Genomic DNA, 20,387 nt, shown 5'->3' with positions numbered 1-20,387 from the left:
CCCATGGCCCTGGTCTGGAGGTGGAACAGTGACGGGGCCGCGGGAGCAGTGGAGGTCACAGAAACAGTCACTCCTGCATAGGTGTTCTTGGCGGGCCCCACACTGCTAATTGTGCCACCTCCACAGTTGTGTGGATGGCCTGGCCACCAGTGACTCTGCAGCAGCATTGGGGGATGAGCCACACTCACCGTGATCCCTGTCGGTGGTAGCAACAACATTTATGAAAGGGGAGAGGGGGAAATGAAGGATCACCCTGTCCCTCCTGATGGTGTATAACGATGGAAGGGGAGGAGAGAAAGGGGGAAAAAGAACAGGGAGGCACAGAAGAGGAAAGGGTAATGAAGAGAAGAGTGCAGGGTAGGTGGATGTCACTGGGCGGAGTGGGGCAGGGTGGTGGGGGCCTAGCTGTTTTTCCCATAGTGGGAGGGTGATGTCTTCGCCAGGCAGCCGGTACTGTCTGGCACATGGAAGTCAGGTCCGTCCCTGTTCACCAGGCAGCACTTGCTACCTAGACTTGGACATGGGCAGGCTGAGAATGGAGAGGGCGGTGGAAGATCTTAAACAGACACATGCACGTATCCCTTCTCCCTGAGTCTCTTCAGCAGCCTTCTTCCTCCCCCTACAAAGCAACACGGTCTTCACAGCCCCCACCAAACAAAAGTCCAGACACCCACCGCAGATGTAATGAAAAATAAATCCTTGTCTCCTGGCCTCCCTGTCTTGCAGCACCCCTCTCTCTCTCTTTCTCCTCCAATTCTTCAGGCCTCAAGCCTTGTAGACTCTGGGCCCTAGCAGGAACAGCCACAGGAAATTCCACAGCAGCAGGAACAGCCACAGGAAATTCCACAGCAGCAGGAACAGCCACAGGAAATCCCACGGCAGCAGGAACAGCCGCAGGAAATCCCACAGCAGCAGGATCAGCCGCAGGAAATCCCACAGCAGCAGGAACAGCCGCAGGAAATCCCACAGCAGCAGGAACAGCCGCAGGAAATCCCACGGCAGCAGGAACAGCCACAGGAAATCCCACAGCAGCAGGAACAGCCGCAGGAAATCCCACAGCAGCAGGAACAGGCACAGCCACAGCAACAGCACATGGCTCAGGCAGTAATAAACTGCACTTGAGCCCAATCAGGAAGCACCCTGGGCACAAGTGTTAGTCACTTGTACATAATGTTCAATATTGTAAATAAACTCCCAAGAATGTCTCCCTGACTGTGGCTCCTTGGTCGTGTCACTCAGATGTGAAATCTTGGTTCCTGCATAGGATGAAGGCAGGTGTCTCAGTCCAGGGTCTTTTCCCTGTGCAGTGTGTAACCTTCAGATCCAAGTGATGGTCCAGCTTCACACTCCCTGGACACATTACTGATGTCTGCACCTCAATGGTGCTTCTTATTGCTACCACAATGTAATGGGCAGGTGTCACAAAGTTGAGTCATTCTCTCTGAGTGCTCTCAGCATCTTTGAGGTGAGGCTGCCCCACCCCCCAGCATCTCTTCAGCATCTGTGACCGGTGATGCTGTGCTCCTGAAGGGGTCAGGTGCTGAAGGCTGACAAAGGATCAGGTGCATTTAAAGTTTCACAGCTGCGTCTCCAAAATATGACCCTGATCACAGAGCACTTCAAGTGAACTGCCCTCAGCCAATCAGGAGTCAGGTATTCACAGAGGCAATGTGAAGATATGTGGAGTGTCCTCACTGCATGTCATCATCATCTTCTGGAATCTAGTGACTATCAGGACCTCCACTCTGCCTCTCCATGACATGATCCTGAGTACGGAGGGTATGTGCACTGCCAGCAGCAACCCAGGAGTCAAACGTTCACATATGCAAGATGCAGGACTGTCCTCACTGCATCCTTCCATGAATCTTACGGCTGTGAATGGCTCCTGAGTGCACCTGCCTCGTCTGGCAAGTTTGATGGCCTCATCGCCAGAATTGTCACCTTTGAGGACCTCATCAACGTCATCCTCTTTAACATCTTGCTCATCAGGTGAGATGTGCAGCTCCTCCATCTCCTCCTCTGCCAGGTTGTTCCCCCTGTTGCAGCACCAGTCTGTGTAGTGCGCAGCAAGCTACAATGTTGCGCAACACCCTCGGTGGACTGTATTGCAGTGCTCCTCCAGACCTGTCGAGGCATCGGAACCTCATTTTCAAAATGCATGTCGCTTGCTCCACCAAAGTCTGGATGGTTATACTGCCACTCTACTGTAGCCTGATGCTGCCGCCTGGGAGTCATCAACCATATCCTCTGTTGGCAGCCTTTGGCCCCAAGGAGCCAACTTTGCAGCCACTCTAGACCCTGGAGGACATCAGGGATCTAAGACCTGTTAAGGATGCAGGAGTCATGGACACTCCTTGGGAAGTATGTGCAGACCTGTAGGATACATTTGTGGTGGTTGCACACCAGCTATTGCCATGGAGATCTAAGTGCCATGCAAGGGCAGTCGATGGCACCCTGCACTTTCAAAAACCAGAGATCTGTGGAAATCCCAGCAGTCTTGTTTCCTGGTTTTCCTGATCCCGGGAGAAATGCACAAAGTATTGTGCCTTCGCGAGGATGACATCTATGGCCTTCTGGATACACTTGTGCATGGTGGCTTGTGAGATCCCACACAGGTCACCTGTGGAGCCCCGGAAGAAGCCACTGGCGTAAAAATTGTGTGCTGCAGCCACTTTCACGGCCACTGGCAGTGGATGCCCTCCATGTCCCCATGGTGCCAAATACGGCAGCAGGTGGCATATGTGACCAACCAGTTCCCTGGTCATCTGCAGTCTTAGGTGACAATAGTTCTCAGTCATCTGCAAAAATGAGAAGGGCCATCTTAGACCCTGGGCCTAGCGAACGATGGCGAAAATAAAAAAATTTCAAACTAATTTCTAACATGTCCCTGAGTCACATGAGGGGACATGTTGTTAACATTTTTAAAATCTTTCTTTTTTATTTTCAAAATCTTCATCTCCCTGAGGCAACTCTGTGCCTCAGGGAACTTTTCCTGCGCACACCCTCGTGCATGCGTGAACTTCCACGCTCGCCCTCCTTCCCCCTACACAGGCAGCGCTGAGCGCTGCAGTGCATGTTTCATGCTGGGAGGGCCTTAACTGGCCCGCCAGCATGAAATCACGGTTGTGGCCCAATCACGGGCTTCCCGACCGCTCCCGCTTGCCCCTGCCGTGCCCACCAAACGAGGGCAAAACCCTGGCCATAATTTCGTAGTAAAGCCAAAATAAGGACACACCCATGTTTTTATGCTGATAATTTCATGCCTTTTTAATTCAGATATTAAGGCAGAATTTGGTAATTTTCCGAAAGGCTTAGTAACATTTAACTTTTCTTTGACACCTTGGGGTGTAAGTTTCCATCGCGCTTTTTCAGTTGAAAGTGTTACAAATCCCATTTTGATTTGGCTGAGCAAGCTATTTTTAGTATTTCTGATAGCAGTTGTAATTTTTTATGAGAGAGTTCCATCTGTATCCTGACTTATTGTACATCTGCAAACTGCCTGATCGGAATATGCTTGAATGGTTTGAATATATCCATTGTGTTCTAATCCAACTGGACACCTTTTTAAATTGTCTACTTTTACCTTTTTTATAACTTTCTTATCACTTGGTCCCATAAATTCAATCTCGACCACTCTATCACTGTGGACTTTTACTACCTGCATTGGTTTTTTTTCCGCTTCGGTCTCAATGAACCCTGTGCTGGATTCCTTTTTTCTTGTACCGGTTCTCCAATTTGAGGAGACCAGACTTTATTAAATAATGTTTTCTGTCTTTTACGTTCTCTCTGTTTCTGTTCAATTTCATGTATCATCAAGTGACTTCCTGTTTAAGTTGTAGCTGGTCTACTCTATGCCCTGTAATGTCTGCAGTTACTAGGCTAGTGTTCTGTGTGAAAGGTATGTTCGTATGTGTACCAAACAATATTAATGTGGAGTTACAGGTGACACTGTACCACTTGACTGTAGTGGTTGATTATTTAAAGCCATTTGTATCTTCTTTAGTATGGTGGTCCACTTACTGCCGCATATCAAAAGTCATTTAATCAGACCTTTACTTCATAGTTTTTCCTTTCCACCATCCCTGCTAATTCAGGGTGATAAGGAATCCTCAGCTCGAGGGAGATCTTTTTTCTTTTGTCCAATCTTGATAGGCTTTAGAAATAAAGACATCGTCTCGATCAGAGTTCAATACCCTCGGCATTCCAATAAGAATTAACTCTCTTTCAAAAGCGCTAGTAAGTGCACTGTCCGTAACATTTTTGGTGAGATTACAGCATACAAGATTAGTACAATGGTCAACACAAACAAGCACATATTTGGTAAAGGCCCAATAAAATCAATTATAATCTTATCCAATGGATGGTCTGCCTTTTTAACTGTTATTGGTGGTGCTTTTATGGCAGAAGATTTGTTCACCTGGTTACAAGCTGTATAACTTGCAACATTAGTCTTGCAATGTTTCAGCATGTTAGGCCGCCAATAATGTTTTGTTCATTTACCTGGCAGAGGTTTGACCTGAATTATGTAGAGGCTTGACTGCAGAAAGCCTCTGCAATGATTTAAGCCTGCTAAAGTAATGTCAATGAACAGGATTCCTCACTAAATAATCAGTAATGCACAGACTCACAACTCAAATTGAAACTCTCCCTCATCTCTCTATTCCTTCTGGCCCTTATATTCTGCCCTGGATCCAGAAAGTCGAAATAATCCCGAATCCCGGCTGCCCATTTGACCCGTGCACCAAATGTAAAACTGCACAGGCCTCTCAAAATTCAAGACAATTGGCCCTTTAATGGCCTTAATAGGCCCTTTTATTGATAATGAGCATGCTTCCGACATTTGTGTGCATCCGCCAACCGTAATTACATGAGGTGGCGTGAGGAACCGCTCCAGACGTCATTACGCGTAATTTAATGCTGAGTCAGGACCGCCGGGCATCCGCATGGGCCACAAAAAATTCTGGTCATGGACTTTTCTCTCTATGGTTCATTGAAACAGGCTGGCATTGTCCATTGTATACCACAAAAACAATTATTTTAATAAGTCTTATCAATCCTTACTTTAGCTGTTTTTATGTGAACCTTTGAGGGTCATTTTGTTTTAACCAACTAATTTCTGTCACAGGTGTTTGGCTGTTTTCCAACAGTAAGGCATTCAATGTTCTTACGAATACCTGCGCTTCTGTGTCGTCTTTTTAATGAGCTTCTTTGCACTAGCAAATGCTATATAGTATATTTTGTTTTCTCAACTTCTATTAATTTAATTAACATCTTAATTTTGTAATTAAATGGGTCACTTCCTTTACAGAGCTGCCGCAGGCTCCATGCTCACTCTCTGTCCATTGCTTGTTCCCCGGCCAGCAGAGACTAACTAGGCCCCGGCTCCAGGTCCTGGTGAATCCAGCTTAAACTGTGTCCTGGCCTGCTGTGGGTTTGCACCATGTGAGGAGTCGGCACTGGTGGGCAGCAGCCCAGACTGTGTGTGTGTGCGCGTGTGTATGTGTTTGTGTTTGTGTATCCCACTCTACCAGGGGGTTATTTGGAAGAGATAATAGAACATTATCTGGTGGTTCAGTTTTTGTAAATTCTGTTCAGTAACTCAGTACTTTGAATTGATGTTTCTAAAAAGGTATCATAAACCAGAATTGAGTTGCAAGGATGTAATTTATCCTGCACAGCGAGGAAACATTCATCAAAGTTGTCAGCGAAGCTCGATTGGCATAAAATTGAAATTCTTGATTAGATGAATCTCATTTTTTACATTAAACTTTTTCTGTAGGTTTTACTCCTTTGCTCTTATGTTATAATCCTGTGATTTCTGTTTCATTGCATCAGATAGTTTGACCTCGAGATTAATTTCATCTTAGTTTATTAATGCAAATTGGAAATTGCGATTAGAATCCAAATGTAAGAAAAAATACCAAGGAATTAAAGAAAAGTATCCTGAATGCTTCATGTGAAAATGAGAAAGGAACCCCTGAAACTCAAAAAATAGCCCTTGAGAAAATTTCAAGAAGCGCCGTCAGAAAAAAAAATACTTTGACCCATGGTCAAGAGATCATGTTTCCGGACCCTAGTCCTCTTGCGCATGCCTCAGTCATGCACAAACTTGCTCCCAGACTCTGCTAATTCTTTAGGTTTATGTTGTAGTGTGGCCTTGTCGCCTATATGTAATAGAGTTGATCTGCAGACAACTTTCTAAGTGGAAACATTAGGTTTATTTACAATACAGCCAGCAGCAGCTACACGTGTGCTTTCAATTCAACCTCTATCTCTACCCTGACTATGCAGGTAGCCTGCACTGATAACACATTGGTTTACACAGATCATGTGATCTTACATCACAGGACTATTCTTAAAGGTATAGTCCAACATTTAACAAAACCATAATTACTATAGTTTACCTCTTTCCATGAAGAATTGGTGCTCTCCCTATCTTGTGGGTAAGTGAGGATGGTGGCTATGGTAGGCATCATACATTTTAACTCTTCTCCATTCCTGCATTTCCTTTTCACACTGCATATGTTTTTTCATGTCACCTGCACTAATTTGGTTTCCCTGTTTTTTGAGAATGCCACTTAAGGAATTGATTAACTCGATCTTTTATTTAAAAATTTGTTTAAATTCACCTCTTTTTGCTTAACTTTCCATGTTAATTTCCTTGCACCTACCTGTCGAAGGTAATCTACTGATGTGGCTAAATTTGTGTTTTCTTCATATTGTTTTTAATCTATTTGGATTTTCACATTTTTGATGCAAGCGCTGTCTGTTTGGGAGTTTTGATTGAATTAAGTTTCTAGGCTGCAATTATTCTCTGTTTCTCGTTGTCTTTTTATGATTTTCCTTCCTTGTCAGAGCACAAAGCACTGCTTTCTAATTTTCCATTTTTTAAATGTTTCTCATTAGAATTTTAACCAGCTTCCTTAGCTGTTCCATTTTCTCAATCTACTCCTGGCGTTGGTACTAACTATAACCGGCTCAAAATCAAAATTTCCATCTTAAAGGGAGTACATCTGTGTATTGGAAACAAATCAATCTATTAGAACCCACTATCTCCAAATAATTAATTCATGTCCACTGGGGTGCTAATTGTTGATGGATTTTCCCATCGGTAATGTACAACGAAGGGATACTTTGACCATTTAAATCATCTTAAAGTATCGTAACAGTGTCTAAGGTTAGTTGATCGCTCAGATCGCTAAAGTGTAGTAGATTTGGGTATAATTTTGACAAAGCAGCTTGACAGATCGCTGTAGGTCTATCTGTAACAACTCAGGGAGAGAAGACATTTTCTAATCTATTCTTTCTACAAAGTGATATAGGGTGGGAGGCTGGGATGAATGTCTGGAGCTTTAAGGACCTGCAGTGACACTTGTCATAGGGTGACTGCTGTTCCAGAAGAACCAGTTTCTGACAGCTGCAGTAGCAAGAGGTGTCGTGTTCGTACTTGATGTTCCTCAAGTGAAGACATCAGAGGAAGCATGCGGAAACAGATTCATTACCACAGTCAGGACCATCTATTAAAAGCAATGAAGACATCTATTGGGATGTTTGGTTTTATCTCGGGATGGAGGATGGGAGAGGGGGTTACTTGGAATACAAAGAAAAGGAAATTATGCATCATTTATGCAGAGCCTCGGTCAGACCCCATTTGGTTATGAGCACTGCATCTCCAGCAGGATATAGTGCCCAATGGGTAGGTGCAGTGAAGATTGATCAGAACAATATTAGGGCTTAGAGAGTTAAATTATGAACAATATTAGGGCTTAGAGAGTTAAATTATGAGAATTGATTTCACAAACCTGGCTTGAATATATATATAATATTGAGGGAGAGTGATCTGATCAAGATATTTAAAATATTAAAAAGATTTGATAAGGTATATTTCCTCTGGTGGGGGAATCCAGAGCATGGGGACATATGATTAGAGCTGAGCCATTCAGGAATAAAATCAGAAAGCATTTTATTTTAAAAAGAGCAATGGAAATCTGGAATTTTCTTCTCCAAAAGGCTGTGGATGCTGAGTCAGTTGGAGCTTTCAGGACTGAGATTAATAGATTTTTTTATTAGGTAAAGGTACCAGGAGATATGGAGCAAAGGCAGAAAAATTGGAGTTGAGGTACAGATCTGCCATGATCCAATTGAATTACCGAGCAGGCTTGAGAGGTTGAATACTCCCTAATGTTCCTATATTCCATTCCTTGCAGCCCACAGGTGCAGGGCACATGCGCATGGGTATTATTAGTCAATGTTATCACAGACTGAATAGGCACAATGTGATCTTGGAAGCCCAGGGAAGTGAAGTGGTCAGACTGACTGTTGACAACATACTACAGATGCACGCAATTATCCATCACCAGTGCAATATACATGGAAGCCATATGCACTGCCTCCACATAAGACTGGTGTTCCTGAATTGTTGTTCTTTTGATCAAAAGGCCTAAGTTCCTTCATTCCTTAACCTCAGGCTGTCATTTCTCCCCCTGCATATGCACACCCCCCCTCACCCTCTCTTCCCCTACCAGGCTCTCATTCTCACTGGTGCTCATCGATTACATAATAACCCTTGTGACTGTTTAACTCGTTTCTCATGAGTGGTGCTTCTGTGTTATTTGCTTATACAGGTAAGATGCCAGAGCAGAATTGATGGGGGTGTGGCAGCAGCTGTAGATCTGCAAGTGCCCAGGAAGTCATTACTGAGGTTGGCATCTCCCTCCAAGGATGTGGAGAACAGAAGAGCTGGTTTAGCTACGCAAGAGTGACTTGAAGAGTCACTTGAAGAAATAGCAGGTGAGTGTAAAGATATTTCACTAGTTTAAGAAAGCAGTTAAAGCTAAAACTGTGTTTACTGTTCCTCTTCTTATCAGCTTACATTCAACCTCATCCTTTTTTATAGGGTATCCTGCTCATTTCCCTGTTAGCCTCTTCTTCCTCCAGACACACAGTTTCCAATGATGCTGGTCAGGTGTTTTTTCTGTGGTGTGCTTCTATGCCATTGTTTTCCTTTGGAGAGAGAGAAAACTATGTTACAAACTGATGTCACCTTCCAAACCCATGATCAATACCACCTAGAAGGACAAGAACAGCAGATGCATGGGAACATCACCACTTGCAAGTTCCCCTCCAAGTCACACACCATCCTGACTTGGAACTATATCGCTGTTCCTTCACTGTCACTGGGTCAAAATCCTGGCACTCCATCTCAAAAAGCAACATGGGTATACCTATACTAGATGGACTGTAACTGTTCAAGAGGGTGGCTCGCCACCAACTTCTCAAGTGCAATTAGGGATGAGCAATAAATGGGCTAACCAGTGATGCCCACATCCTGTAAGAGAGTAAAATAAAAACCTATGTGTCATGGAGACTTTGCTTCGGATTCAGTGGGTCATGAGTATGTGGAGAGTGGTAGAGGCAGGGTCATTGAATATTTTTAAGGCAGAGGCAGACAGATTCTTGATTGACAGGAGAGTCAGAGGGGATTGGGGGTATGCAGGAAAGTGGTGTTGAGGCCACAATCAGATCAGCCATGATCCTACTGGATGGCAGGAGCAGGCTCGAGCACTGAATTGATTACTTTTGCTCCTAATTCATATGTTCATTTGTACTTGTCCCATATTAGTACACGCATGCCATGAGTGATCTAATGCATCCAAGTTTACAATGTCAGGTGGGAATGCAAACTGTGAGGAAAACACACAGATGCTGCAAAGAGATATAGACAGGTTAAGTGAGTGGGCAACAAGATGGCAGATGGAGTATAATGTGGGGAAGTGTGAAGTTATTCACTTTGGTAACGTGAATAGCAAAGCAGAATACTTTTTAAAAGGAGTGAAACTTCTAAATGTTGATGAAGAGAGAGTCTTTTGTGCACTCATACAAGGAACACAGAAAGTTAGCAGGCACAGCAAGCAATTAGGAGGGCAAATGGCACATTCACTTTTATTGCAAGGGACTATCACAAGATGTAGAAGGCCTTGTGGTGCAGTGGGTAATGTTCCTACATCTGAGGCAGAAGCTCCAGGTCCAAGTCTTACCCCTAGACTTAATGGTCAAGGAAGGTACGTTCATAACGCGGCCAGACAGGTTGAGGAACAACCTTCAAATCCAACATACACCAAGAGCAGATAGTAAGATCAGGAAAGATTGCTGGTCAGCCATGTGATGGAAAGAACATTGGAGCCTCTACCATCACTATCCATAGCTCCTGACTACAAAATGCATGTAAAAGTGCATGTTATCACAGCATTTGGACTCCCTGAGTGAACTGTAACACATCACCAGCACTTTTTCAAAGACAAGGAAGTCTTGCTACAATTGCATACGTCCTTGGGGAGACCACATGTGGAATACATTGTGCAGTTATGATCTCCTTTTCTCAGGAAGGATATATTGCCTTGGGGGTGTAAACGTTCACTGGATTGGTTCTTGTGATGAGAGAGTCAACCCATGGTGAAAGGCTGAGTAAATTGGGTTTGTACTTTCAGGGATTAGCAGGATGAGAAGTGATCTCATTGAAACATGCAAGATTCTGAAGGGTAGATGTTTTGTCTTGTGTTCAGGGTCTAGATGGGGTTTCTATAGGGTTTGCCTATTACCTTAAGAATGCTACCATAGACTGTTATCCATAAAAACCATTCTTGTTTATTTACAGATCTTTTTATATCTCAGTGCTCTACACCAGTTTGCACTTCTGCTTTCCTCCAGATTTCAGTTTCTTCATCATTTGACATTACACCACAATTACATCATTTGTCACATCAGTATCAGGTGCTCCTGATGTTAAAAACAAAAAAACTGCGGATGCTGGAAATCCAAAACAAAAACAGAATTACCTGGAAAAACTCAGCAGGTCTGGCAGCATCGGCGGAGAAGAAAAGAGTTGACGTTTCGAGTCCTCATGACCCTTCGACAGAACTGTCGAAGGGTCATGAGGACTCGAAACGTCAACTCTTTTCTTCTCCGCCGATGCTGCCAGACCTGCTGAGTTTTTCCAGGTAATTCTGTTTTTGTTTTGCTCCTGATGTTAACCCTATTAGGAGCTCAAACTCATTCTATGTGGCGTCTTTATTGAATTGAATGTATCATGGATGCCTGCAAGGTGTACCTCATGGTACAGTTCACATGACTATGGTAAGCCAGGTAGGACATGTAGTAGTGACTGCATTTCAAAACCCAAACATCCCCTTTCCCATAATGAACAACAGACAACTTTGCATGTATAATCGTGAGTTACCCAAGTTACCCACTATACCACAACTGTTCTCATGCAATTAGCAAACTGTTTGTTATTCTCGTCAGTCTCTACACGTGCATTGCATACAGTCAGGTCTCTTAATGGTGCACGTGCACATTGTCATTGGCTATTCGTCTGGATAATGTTCCCTCTCAGGGCAGAGTTATTCCTGTGGCACCTGTTGTTGCCCTCACAACTGTTGTTGCTGTTCCACTTCCGTTGTTGGGTAACGGTGGACCTCTGGGAGTGATGGTCATTCTGTACTCTATGTAGCTGGTGAGATCCCATTTTCTGATTGACCAGCTAAGGTGAAGGAACAGCTTCTCTAGTCATACAGTCTGGAAACATTAACTCTGTCTTTCTCTCCACAGATGCTGTTAGACCTGCTGAGTTTTTCCAGCATTTTCTGTTTTTGTTTTGGCTTCTGTAGTTGTTTGTGTATGCCTGTGGTTGCGCCAGTACATTTGGTTGCTCACTTCCACCATGTATGATTGAGGTGTCAACTGTTCTATGCATGTCTCAAGTTTCCACATGGACTGACTCCTGTCGAGAGCATTGAAATTTTGTACCCTGACAAGCTCTCCAATGCTCAACTCTAGCAATAGTTTTGCAGTCTTGTCAAAATGAAATATAGCTTTCTGCCATTTCACCTTTATTTTTTTCATCAATGCCCATTACTACTTCTGGATTCACTAGCTTTATTGCAATCGGAAGAGTACTTTGGATGCGACATGCCATTAGTCTTTGGGCTGGACTAATTTCCATGCCTTCCAGTGTGTTTCTCCACTTAAGGATTGCCTTGCAAATCTAACACAAATGCATACTTGATTTCTTGATGAGTCCTTTGGTGATTTTCACAGCCGCCTCAGCCTTTGCATTCGACTGGGGATAGTACGGAGATGATGTATAGTGTTGAATTTCCCAGTCCTTTGAGAAATGGCTGAATTCTTCGCTCGTGAACTGAGGGCTATTGTCACTCATCACAATGTCTGGAATGCTGTAACAACTGAAGTGTGTTTTCAAGCATTCTATTATCTCCCCTGTTGTCACTGAAGTTAGCTAGTCTACCTCCCAGTTGTCAGAATAGTAGTCTACAGTGACAAGATAATCAGTTCCTGCTATAGTGAAGAGGTCTACTCCCAGTTTCATCCATGGAATGTCTGGGAAGTCATGTGTCATCAAAGGCTTTCTAGCTTGTTGAGCTTAATACTCATTACAAAATCTAGATCTGTCTAGAGGAATACAGGGGAAGATCAAACAGAAAAAGAAAGCGTACGATAGGCACAAAGAACTAAGCACTGCAAATAGCCTAGAAGAATATAGGAAGTGCAGGGACGAAGTAAAAAAGGAAATAAGGAAATCAAAGAGAGGGCATGAAAAAAATTAGCAAGTAAAGTTAAAAATAACCCAAAGATGTTTTACCAATATATTAATGCTAAAAGGTTAGTTAAGGAAAAAGTGGGACCTATCAGAGATGAAGATGGAAACTTGTGTGTAGAAGCATAGGCTGTAGGAAGGGTTTTGAATGAATATTTTGTCTCCGTGTTTACAAAGGAAAGGGAAGATGTAGATATAGTGGTCCTGGGAGGAACACTGCGAGATATTGGACGGGATAGTCATAGAGAGGAAGTACTCGAAGGGTTGAAATCCTTGAAAGTTGATAAGTCACCAGGGCCAGATGGATTGTTTCCGAGGCTGCTGAAGGAAGTCAGGGAGGAGATAGCAGATACTCTGAGGATGATTTTCCAATCTTCACTAGATACAGGGGAGGTACCGGAGGACTGGAGAAATGCAAACGTGGTTCCATTGTTTAAAAAGGGATCAAAGGAAATGCCAAACAATTATAGGCCAGTTAATCTTACATGGGTGGTGAGCCAATTAGTAGAATCAATCCTGAGAGATAGGATTAACTGTCATGTAGAAAGGCATGGACTAGTCAGGGATGGTCAGCATGAATTTGTTAACGGAAGGTCATGCCTCACAAATTTGATTGAATTCTTTGAGGAAGTGACAAGAAGGGTTGATGAAGGTTGTGCAGTGGATGTTGCGTACATGGATTTTAGCAAGGCATTTGACAAAGTACCACATGGCATATTGGTCAGGAAAGTAAAAGCTCAAGGGATACAGGGTAATGTGGCAAACTGGATAAAAGGTTGGCTTTGTAACAGGAAACAAAGGTTAATGGTCGATGGATGCCCTTGTGAATGGAAAGTTGTCTCAAGTGGTGTTCCACAGGGCTCGGTTTTGGGACCCTTGCAGTTTGTGTCATATATTAACGATTTTGACGTGAACATGGGGGACACGATTGGGAAATTTGCAGATGACACAAAGATTGGCCGAGTAGTGGATAGTGTAGAGGATAGCCATAATCTCCAAAACGATATAGATGGGTTGGTGGAGTGGGCGGTAAAGTGGCAGATGTATTTTAACATAGGGAAGTGTGAGGTCATACATTTAGGGAGGTCAAACAGTTACAGGGATTACAAAATAAATGGGAATATACTAAGATGGATAGATGAAGCTGGGAGATCTTGGCGTACAAGTACACAATCCCTGAAGGCAGCAGTTCAAGTAGCCAAGGTTGTAAAGAAGGCAGATGGAATGCTCTCCTTCATTGGCAGAGGTGTAGAATATAAAAGTAAGGATATAATGTTGGAATTGTATAAAACACTGGTGAAGCCACAACTGGAGTATTGTGTGCAGTTCTGGTTAACACATTACAGGAAGGACGTAATAGCTCTGGAGAGAGTGCAGAGGAGGTTTACAAGAATGTTGCAAGGGTTAGAAAAGTGTAGCTACGAGGAGAGATTGGATAGGTTGGGGTTATTTTCCTTAGAACAAAGAAGGCTGAGAGGTGACTTGATTGAGGTGTACTAAATTATGAGGGGAATAGATAGAGTGCACAGGATAAAATTGTTTCCCTTGGTGGAGAATTCTAGAACCAGGGGACATAGGGTCAAGATGAGTGGCAGAAGCTGTAGGGGGTGCATGAGGAAGAACATTTTTACGCAGAGGGTAGTGGGTGTCTGGAATTCACTGCCCAAGTTGGTGATAGAGGCAGAAACTTTAAACTCTCTTAAAAAGTACCTGGATCTGCACCTATTGTGCTGTAAGCTGCAGGGCTATGGGCTGGGTGCAGGAAGGTGGGATTAGAAAGGGCACTTGGGTGTCCTTGGGCTGGCATGGACAAGATAGGCCAAATGGCCTCCTTCTGTGCTGTAACTTTTCTATGGTTCTCTGGTTCTAAGGATTCTCAAGATGAGATCAGGATGAGTTGTCAAAGCACCCGACAGGCTCAACCTGTGATGTTATGATGGGGGGGAATGTAAATAGTTGAACCAAAGAATTTAACAGTTTTGGGGGCAAATGTAGAGTAATGGGCTAATGGTTATGTTAATGAGATCATGATGATATTAATGATGTAACAGGGGCATCACAGGTCAGATGACCAAGAGGCTCCAAGAGAGCTAGATGCAGAATACTCCATGTGCTTATTGTGATCCTTCTAAATATTGTAAATAAATAGTCTTAGCAAAACTAGCTCACCTATCTCAAGTCTCTAAGTGACTAAGTCAAACCTCTCCAAAACAGACACTTCTTAAGTAGGAACTGGAGCAGTCAAAATTGGGCATAGCAAGGTGATGGGTGAGGGATAAATCTTGGCTAGAACACCAGGAGAAATCTTGTGCTCTTCTTTAATTAGTGCTCGTGATGTTTAAATCCATCCTTAAGTTTTGAGGCTAGAGTGGGAAACAGAAATGTATTACCTACATTATGAAAGATAACCTGCTGTAGCTGGTGAAGAAGTCAAATTTGTGTTACACAACTGATGGACCTTTGTTTACTATTTAAGCCTTTGATTCATCTGATCTGAGAATGTCTGGTACTAAAATGGAGTACTGGATATGTAAAAAAAGAGTTACATTCCTTTTTGTAAAAATTCATTTACGGAATGTTGGGGTCACTGGCTAGGCCAGTATTTATTGTGCATCCCTAATCGCCCTTGAGAAGGTGGTGGTGAGCTGCCTTCTTGAACCGCTGCAGTCCATGTGGTATAGGTATACCCACAGTACTGTTAGGGAGGGAGTTCCAGGATGTTGACCCAGTGATAGTGAAGGGATGACAATATATTTACAAGTCAAGATGGTGAGTGGCTTGGAGGGGGACTTCCAGGTGATGGTGTTCCCATGCACCTGCTGCCCTTGTCCTTCTAGATGGCAGTGATCGAGGGTCAATATCTATATTTACAGAAATAATTTATATTTCTAGATCCCTCCTTCCCTGGTTTTTTGTTAGGTCATCTCTGCAACTGCAAAAAAATCTGCTGAAACCTATAATCATTTTGTTTAATTTCCCTGTAGCTAGATCACCTCCACACGGAATCTAATTATTTAAATTTTTACCTGCTCTGCTCCAGCCATGTCAAATCCTTCAAAGCTAACCTCAATAATGTTAACAGTATTGTCTGTTCCTTAAATCAGGCAATTGCAAAACCGAGTGGTTTGACCGCGATAACCCATCAGGAAGTGGTGATTATGAAGATCTTGTGAATCTCCGAAAAGAATATCTTGATCAGATCTGCAGTAACCCGACTGCCTGTGAAGTGGAGACTACATCAGGAATTTCAATCTTGAGCACTGGAGACAACATTTCTGAGTAAATAATGATTCCTTCATTTTTATTTTGACACTGTGTCTTTATTTCACAGGATATGACACCAGGAAGTTCTGAGGAACAAAGGGACCTTGGCATGTGTGTCCATAGATCTCTGAAGGTGGAGGGGCATATTAGTGGGATGATGAAAAAGGCATATGGGACACTTGAGTTATCAATCGAGGCATAGATTACAAAAGTGGGGAGGTCATGTTGGAGTTGTATAGAACCTTAGTGAGGCCACAGCTGGAGTACTGTGTGCAGTTCTGGTCGCCACATTATAGGAAGGATGTGATTGCACTGGAGGGGGTGCAGAGGAGATTCACCAGGATGTTGCCTGGGATGAAACATTTAAGTTATGAAGAGAGGTTGGATAGACTTGGGTTATTTTCTCTGGAGCAGAGAAGACTGAGGGGCGACCTGATCAAGATGTACAAGATTATGAGAGCATGGACAGGGTGGATAGGGAGCAACTGTTCCCCTTAGTTGATGGGTCAGTCACAAGGGGGCATAAATTCAAGGTGAGGGGCAGGAGGTTTAGGGGGGATGTGAGGAAAAATTTTTTTACCCAGAGGGTGGTGACAGTCTGGAATGCGCTGCCTGGGGGAGTGGTGGACGCAGGTTGCCTCACGTCCTTTATAAGGTACCTAGATGAGCACTTGGCACATCATAACATTCAAGGTTATGGGCCAAGTGCTGATAAGTGGGATTAGGTAGGTAGGTCAGGTGTTTCTCACGTGTTGGCGCAGGCTCGATGGGCCGAGGGGCCTCTTCTGCACTGTGATTCTGTGATATGACTTGTAGCAACTGCATTTTCACAAACTCCTGTTCTGCATTAAATAGCTGCAGCATTTCTGCTGGATTTTCTTGTGTCAATAAAGAGCAAGAAGACGAAAGCTGTGAAGATTATAAAATACGATTTACCTGCCCAGAATCTTTTTGTAAGTATTGGACATTTGTCAAAGGTAATTTATTGAGCTTTAGTTGTCCACTTTGGAAAGATTGGCTTGACCTTCAGTGTTGTCATTTTGCTGCATGTTTAAATAAGAAAAAGATGGTTTCAATCTCTAGTTAGAATTGAACTGTGCATATTAGGCACTGAGGAATTTCTGAAAGTAAACTGCATGGGAAGATTGGCCCACAGTATCAGCACTGTTATCCAACAATTAAAGTTGTGCTACTGCAGGATGCCCTTGGTTCAGGCTGAATGTTTCCTTTTGGGAATTAAGCAAGGTTCCCCTACTTCCTCTCCCCACAACACCTTCATTGATGGGGCTTGAGCAAGATTTAACAAACAAAACGGTTAAAAGGATGTCCATGTGTTCAGCCAGATTTTCAGCCAGGTCACTATTAAACCAAATAAGTTGTGAATTTCATTACCTGCATCGTTTTCAATTCTAAGATTTTTCTTATTTTTGTTTGTGGAACCCCTTACTCATTATTTCTATAATCCCCTCCAGCTCTACAACCCTCAGATATCTGCCTGTCTGTTCCCCTAATGATTGAAACTTAGAAACATAGAAACTAGGAGCAGGAATAGGTCATTCGGCCCTTCGAGCCTGCTCTGCCATTCATTATGATCATGGCTGATCATCCAACTCAATAGCCTGCTCCCGCTTTCTCCCCATACCCTTTGATCTCTTTTGCCCCAAGAGCTATACCTAACTCCTTCTTGAAAACATATAATGTTTTGGCCTCAACTACTTTCTGTGGTAGCAAATTCCACAGGCTCACCACTCTCTGAGTGAAGAAATTTCTCCTCATCTCAGTCCTAAATGGTCTACCTCATATCCTCAAACTGTGACTTCTAGTTCTGGACTCCCCACCATCGGGAACATCCTTCTTGCATCTACCCTGTCTAGTCCTGTTAGAATTTTATAGGTTTCTATGAGATCCCCCCTCATTCTTCTAAACTCCAGCGAATATAATCCTAATTGACTCAATCTCTCCTCATAAGTCAGTCCCACCATCCGAGGAATCAGTCTGGTAAACCTTCGCTGTACTCCCTGTATAGCAAGTACATCCTTCCTCAGATAAGGAGACCAAAACTGCACACAATATTCCAGGTGTGGCCTCACCAAGGTCCTGTATAATTGCAGCAAGACATTCCTGCTCCTGTACTCGAATTCTCTTGCTATGAAGGCCAACATGCCATTTGCCTTCTTTACCCCCTACTGCACCTGCATGCTTACCTTCAGAGACTGGTGTACGAGGACACCCAGGTCTCGTTGCACATTCCCCTCTCTCAGCTTATAGCCATTCGGACAATAATCTGCCTTCCTGTGTTTGCTATCAAAGTGAATAACTAAACATTTATCAACATTATACTGCATCTGCCATGTATTTGCCCACTCACTCAAATCACACTGAAGCATCTCTGCATCCTCCTCACAGCTCACCCTTCCACCCAGCTTTGTGTCATCAGCAAATTTGAAGATATTACATTTAGTTCCCTCATTTAAATCATTAATATATATTGTGAATAGCTGGGGTCCCAGCACCGATTACTGCGGTACCCCACCAGTCACTGCCTACCATTCGGAAAGGGATCCGTTTATTCCTACTCTTTGCTTCCTGTCTGCCAGCCAGTTTTCTATCCATCTCAATACACTACCCCCAATCCCACGCACTTTAATTTTACACACTAAATACGAATGAATACCCAACCACTATTGCTTTCCCTCCAGCCTTCCTCCTCAGTCTTCCTCCAGCCCCACCCCTTTACAACAAAGCCACCTATGATGCAGTCTAGCTGGCACTGGCTGCACTCCAGAGGCGCCATCACTCTCACCAGTGTTCAGAACTGACTACCATTTGGAGAACAAAATGCATGCAGAGGACTTCTGCACTGCCTGCCTTAACTGTCTGGCAATAACCTATGCCTTCTCTAGTTACATACCCTTAAGCTCCAGGATGACTACTTCTAGAAACATGCCATCCACAAAACACCCAGTTTCACGAATACTGCATTACCTGCAACTGTTGCTAATGCTCCAAAACTCAGGATTTGAGCTCCTCCAGTCAAACAGTCTTCCTGCACATGTGGTTGTATTAGACATGTGAAGTGTCCTGGTGTTCCCACATGGATTAGGATGTGCATCCAATTGGACTGAGGTGTCCTTCCCTGCCTTACCTCTATTTATTTGGGCTACTAACTAAATTTACCAGAAATATAACATAAGATTTTTCAAAAAAAATCAACAATTGAAACATCACACTTCATTTTCCTGCTGCTTCTTAACTAACAGCACTATGGGAATACCTTCACCGCAAAAACTGTCACTGTCACCACCACCTTTTCAAGGCCAAGTAGGGATGGGCAATTGAAGTGACCTTTAGTAGAGTTATCCTATATTTTATTTATTTATTTTAAAGCACACAATCCATCATTAAAAGTGTTGTTGGCACCATGTTTATTTCCATGAATTAGGCAACTGCCAAACCCAGTGGTTTGACCGTGATGATCCATCAGGAAAAGGCGATTATGAAGATCTTGTGAATCTCTGAAAAGAATATCTTGATCAGATCTGTTTTCCCATTCTGTATTAACAGGTGCAGCATTTCTACTGGATTTACTTGTATAAAGAACAAGGTGATGGTAGCTGTGAAGATTAAGGAATACGATTTACCTGTCCTAAATCATTTTGTAAGTATTGACCATTTGTCAAAGATGGTTTCTTGTGATCTTTGGAAATAACTACTCCACAATCAGTGCTGTAGTTTTGCTGTGTGTTAAGTCAGAATTGATTTCAGTTTGCTATTCAAACTGAAGGGTGTTATTGCACCGCTAACCACCAAGAACCTTCTATGGGTGCAGAGCACTGCATACTCAGTCACTGCATCATCCAGTGATAGAAAGCCAAGACCCAGAGGTTAGTCATGTTTATGTCATTGTAGGAAGCAGTCAATACAGACCAAACACTTACAAAAGCAAAATGTTGCTGATGCTGCAAATCTGAAATAAATTGTACCTTTGAACTTATACAAAGTTTATTAATTCTTCCAAGGGATGTCAGTGTCACTGGCAAGGTGAGCATTTATTGTCCATCCTTAATTGCCATTGAAAAAGCGGTGGTGAGCCACGTTCTAGCTGGAGTCCATGTGTTGCAGGCACATCGACAATGTTGTTCAAAAGAGAATTCCAGGATTTTGACTCAGTGACAATGAAGGAACAGCAATATAGTTCCAAGGCAGTATGGTACCTAAGAACATAAGAAATAGAGGCAGGAGTAGACTACAAGGCCCATTGAGCCTGCTCCACCATTCAATTCAATCAAGGCTGATCTTGGGCATCAACTCCATTTTCCAGTCGCTCCCCATATCCCTAAATTCCCTGGGAGACCAAAAATCTGTCTAACACAGCCTTAGATGTTTTTAACAATGGAGTATCCACAACCCACTGGGGCAGAGAATTGCGAAGATTCACAACGCTTTGAGTGAGGTAATTTCTCCTCATTTCAATCCTAAATGATTGGCCCCTTATCCTGAGATGGTGCCA

The 20,387-nt window shown here is 43.3% G+C and overlaps 1 protein-coding gene across 1 annotated transcript; it reads left to right on the top strand.

The window, feature by feature from the left end:
- Positions 1-278: 278 nt before the first annotated feature.
- On the top strand, positions 279-19,396 carry si:dkey-205h13.2 (cartilage intermediate layer protein 1). The gene is made up of 4 exons (XM_041206953.1): positions 279-357; positions 15,718-15,892; positions 16,733-16,830; positions 19,320-19,396. The coding sequence occupies exons 1-4, from the start codon at positions 279-281 to the stop codon at positions 19,394-19,396; spliced, it is 429 nt and encodes a 142-aa protein (XP_041062887.1).
- The last annotated feature ends 991 nt before the right edge of the window (positions 19,397-20,387 follow it).

The sequence above is a fragment of the Carcharodon carcharias genome, chromosome 15, assembly GCF_017639515.1.
Source record: "Carcharodon carcharias isolate sCarCar2 chromosome 15, sCarCar2.pri, whole genome shotgun sequence".
Taxonomy (NCBI): Eukaryota; Metazoa; Chordata; class Chondrichthyes; order Lamniformes; family Lamnidae; genus Carcharodon; species Carcharodon carcharias.
This window is presented reverse-complemented; position numbering and strand designations above follow the sequence as displayed.

Bases quoted from the DNA above. Each gene is read 5' to 3' on its own strand.
- si:dkey-205h13.2 (XM_041206953.1), top strand. From the start codon at position 279: ATGGAAGGGGAGGAGAGAAAGGGGGAAAAAGAACAGGGAGGCACAGAA. The intron at 358-15,717 runs GTAGGTGGATGT...TCCTTAAATCAG, and splicing joins AATGAAGAGAAGAGTGCAGG to GCAATTGCAAAACCGAGTGG. The intron at 15,893-16,732 runs GTAAATAATGAT...TGCATTAAATAG, and splicing joins ACTGGAGACAACATTTCTGA to CTGCAGCATTTCTGCTGGAT.